Source organism: Vigna unguiculata, chromosome 6 (genome assembly GCF_004118075.2).
Source record: "Vigna unguiculata cultivar IT97K-499-35 chromosome 6, ASM411807v1, whole genome shotgun sequence".
In the NCBI taxonomy this organism is placed as follows: domain Eukaryota; kingdom Viridiplantae; phylum Streptophyta; class Magnoliopsida; order Fabales; family Fabaceae; genus Vigna; species Vigna unguiculata.
The window spans coordinates 16,744,646-16,748,778 of record NC_040284.1 but is presented as its reverse complement, the minus strand read 5'-3'; the positions used below and the strand labels follow the sequence as shown (position 1 = coordinate 16,748,778).

The window sequence follows — 4,133 nt, the reverse complement described above, 5'->3', positions numbered from 1 at the left end:
GAAAAGGAAAATTTTATGATTCAGAATCATATAGTAAATCTGATAAGTTTGATATCGATTTATTTGGAATGCGAACTTATATATAAAATATAATTTACGTAATATAATTTTTAATCAATATATAGTTTAAGTAATTAAATAATTAAAGTCAAAATATTGTCAAATGAATATTGAATTACGAAAACCAGTAGTGTTAAAGCAAAATTAAAAGGTATTATAAAAATTATATTATTTTGTCATTTAGTCAAGATATTATTATAAACCTCCACAAAATATTTTGTCCACATGTTCTTTTACTTATTTCAATAATTCTAAGTCTAATAGTTATAATTAATTGAGAAATTGAAATTATTTACTTCTAAGTCTAATAGTTATAATTCATTGAGAAATTGAAATATATTTACATAAGTTCATAAATTAATTTAATTAGAAGTGTGTCATCTTATCCCATTCAAAAATATTCAATTTTTATAATTGATTAGTATATAAAATTTAATTGACATTTTCTATTTTCACACAATTTGAGTAATATTTCACGTTGATCTTTAAATACGAAATGAAAGCATATACCTAAGATCAACACATAGAAATTTCATGATAAAATGTGAACTAAAATATGCATACTCATTTACATTAAAAATGATTGATCTTCACAAACTAATTATCTTACAAGGCATATTAGTGTTCAATACAATGACTTTTAGTACTTCTTCCTTTTGTTTTTATGTGTAGAAAATCACATAAACACTTCAATTTGGGGGTGTGGTAAGATACTACAAGAAAATCTCTTAATAATAATCAAATTTTAGTGACAAAAATATTTAATTCCTATAATGATCAATTTAGATACCAATTTACAAAATTAAAAGTTATTGATAACTAAAAATTTTAAAAAAGTTATAATTGATCTTTAAATTGATAATTAAAATAGTTTCAATTATGAATTTGTCACTGATATTAATTGTTTGTTCTATCAATAAAATTGATTTTTAATTAGAAAACTGATCTTTGATCACGAAAATTAATTATTATTTAAGATTTTGATTGTAGTGAGATTTGACTCAATTAATTCATTACTAGAAAATTCATATGTTATCAAATCTCGCCATCAATAAATGTAGAGATAGAAATTAAATTAATGTTGTTGGCTATGATACATTTGAGATTATAAATGGTTATTAGAAAGTAACAAAGCATAAAATCATTTTTTGTAAAACCACTAAACTTGAAGGTCATCTAAAGAATAAGAATAATAGAAAGTATTATAATGGTTTACCGTACGGTTCTCTCAAGAAACTCAAAGAGTTCTATTAACAAAAAAGTAATTACATAGGGATATACAAATCACTCCTAAGTAAAGAAATCCTTCTAACTATCCCATCTTATAATCTCTTCATAAAATTAATGCTTTTATTATAGATAGTATGATAAATGCTTTTATTCTTTCAAATATATTATTTCTATAAAATCGCTACAACTATTTATTTAAATGTAATTCATTTTAATGGTAGAAAACTGTGTTTTACATGTTGTTTTAAAATGTATTATTATTCAATTTAGTAATGTGATTTTTAATGGTTAATTTTATAAATAGAAATAAAATTAATTGTCTGTAACATTTTCTTTATTAACTACGTTATATTTTTAGATAATAGTCTTGTTGAAGTATATAAGATTCTATTTTAAATAATATAAATACCTATTAATTTTATTAATATATATGATATTATTTTTCACTCTTTTTCTAGAAAGATTGGTGACAAATGTCAAATGGATGTTTTTGTTCTCAAACAATGTTTTCCTCTAAAAGGATTTTGTAAGATTTAAAGAACATAAACCTAACGGCGATTACCAAAGCTACTGCGTAAAGAAACCCTACATCCACCATGTTACTCCCGTCACAGTCATCATCCCTCCGCAAAATTCCCCGTGACACTGCTCTGTCACAATTGGGAGAGGTTACCAAAGCGGGAAAGCTGAAAAAATGGTAATAAGACAGTATTTTTTAAGTTTTTTTTTTCATTTTTTCATCTTTATATTTCAAAACAATTTTGAAAATAACATTTCAAATTATAAAAAAAAGTTGTCAAAATATCATTATCCAAATCTTCGATATGAGTGTCATCTCGCCCTTCCGTTAACACATTCAAATTCCTTTCATGCACAAAGAGAAAGTCATGCACCAGAATTGCAACGGTGTACTAGATAAGATAAGTATAGATCAAAATTTTACATTGGATAAAAAAGACAAAATTAAATATAATATAAATAATAACTTATAACTCCATTACTTTAAAATTTTGGATTAAAAGTTGTGTCAACCCATAATGTCACATGATACTATCCAAATATAAAAATATATATAAAGCCAAGATGGTGTTTATAAAACTTTGGTGTCCGTCCATTTGAGTTCTTTGAATCGATCGCAAATTGTTAAATTTCTTGCCCAAAAGCAAATGTCAACAAAGTTAACTAAAATAATGTTTTTTCAAACATGTGGATTGATTGAGACATGGTGCTCTATCACGAATAAGTTAATTACAGATCATTTTGTTATTTATTTGAGAGCACATAAAAGAACTGTGGAGAAAGCTAAGTTGCATACACAGTCTCAGACACATTCCATCTTTCAAGCAAGAAAATGGTAACCATTGTGCGTTCTTACAATGTCACTCCAAATGAACCAACTCCCAGTGATCCTTTATGGCTATCAGATAGTGACCAAATCGGGTCCCTAGGTCACGTACCCAATATCTTCATCTACAAAGCAAAACACAGCAACAACCCCATCGAGAAGATGATGAACTCTCTTAGCAAGATTTTAGTTCACTACTATCCAGTAGCTGGAAGATTGAGTTTGACGGAAGATGATCGCATGGAGGTGAATTGCAACGCAAAGGGAGTCACGTTGCTCGAAGCCGAAAGCACAAAATCATTTGGTGATTATGGAGACTTTTCACCATCAGAATCAACGGAAGAACTTGTTCCAAAAGTTGATTACACTCAACCTATAGAGGAGATTCCCCTTCTGCTACTTCAGGTAACAAGGTTCCATGGTGGTGAAGGACTTGCCCTTGGAGTTCTTATCTCTCACCCTATCACCGATGCAACCGGCATCATCCGCTTCGTGAACAATTGGGCAAAGGTGGCTCGAGGAGAAGAACTATTGCCTCATGAGATTCCATTTCTAGATCGAACAGGACTCAAATTTCCACACCAAAACTCATCACCTAGAGTTAAACTCCCAGAGTGGAAGCCTGTACCACAGATAGAGCAAAGAAAGAGAAGTGCTTTGTTGTTGAAACTCACATCAAGCCAAGTGGAGAGGCTAAAGAAGAAAGCCAATGAAAAACCTTCAAAAGAAAGGGTAAGACCCTATACCAGATTTGAAGCTGTTGCTGCTCATATATGGCGATGTGCAGCCAAGGCTCGTGAATCTAGTGAGAACCACCCAACTTTTGTTCGGTTCAGTGTTGATTTTCGAAGTAGATTGAATCCACCTCTCCCTCAAAACTATTTTGGGAATGCTTTGGCCAAAGGAGTGACACCAAAATGTTATGAGGGAGATATCATATCAAACCCTTTAGGTTTTTCTGCTGAAAAGATTAGAGAAGCAGCTCATGCAGTTACAGATGAGTTTATAAGGTCACAGTTGAAGGCTAGTTTAGGAAAAGGGCAAAAGGATCACATAAGGGCCTTTTTCAAGGGACAGGGGCACCTTATGAATGTGCCTTATGCTGGGAACCATAACATTCTGCTTACAAGCTTGACGAGGATGCCGGTGTATGAAGCAGATTTTGGTTGTGGAAAGCCTGTGCATTTTGGTATAGCACGTTCCTTTCAAGAAGATAGAGCAGTGATTGTTCGAAGCCCAGATGGAGATGGTGTTGTTGTCACCATAATCTTCCAGACACCACTTATGCAGCTTTTCCGAAAATTCTTCTACGAGGATCTGTTTGTGTCCTCGTTATAACTCTTGCGTCCATGGAACATCATGTTAGATCTCGATTTCGGCATCGCTGCTACCTTTGCAGATATTGTTTTTGTTTTCTGGTATGACAGGGTCTGTTTCCATGTTTCTTTCTTTTATTCGTGTTTCGTCCTTGAACGAATGTTACAAAAAATTATTTTGA

The 4,133-nt window shown here is 31.1% G+C and overlaps 1 protein-coding gene across 1 annotated transcript; it reads left to right on the top strand.

Annotated features, from left to right (window-relative positions):
* The first annotated feature begins 2,514 nt into the window (after positions 1 to 2,514).
* LOC114187064 (spermidine hydroxycinnamoyl transferase-like) lies at positions 2,515 to 4,133 on the top strand. Its single transcript, XM_028075187.1, has one exon. The coding sequence runs from the start codon at positions 2,642 to 2,644 to the stop codon at positions 3,971 to 3,973; it is 1,332 nt and encodes a 443-aa protein (XP_027930988.1). The 5' UTR covers positions 2,515 to 2,641; the 3' UTR covers positions 3,974 to 4,133.

Coding starts and splice junctions, on each gene's coding strand:
- LOC114187064 (XM_028075187.1), top strand. CDS start 2,642: ATGGTAACCATTGTGCGTTCTTACAATGTCACTCCAAATGAACCAACT.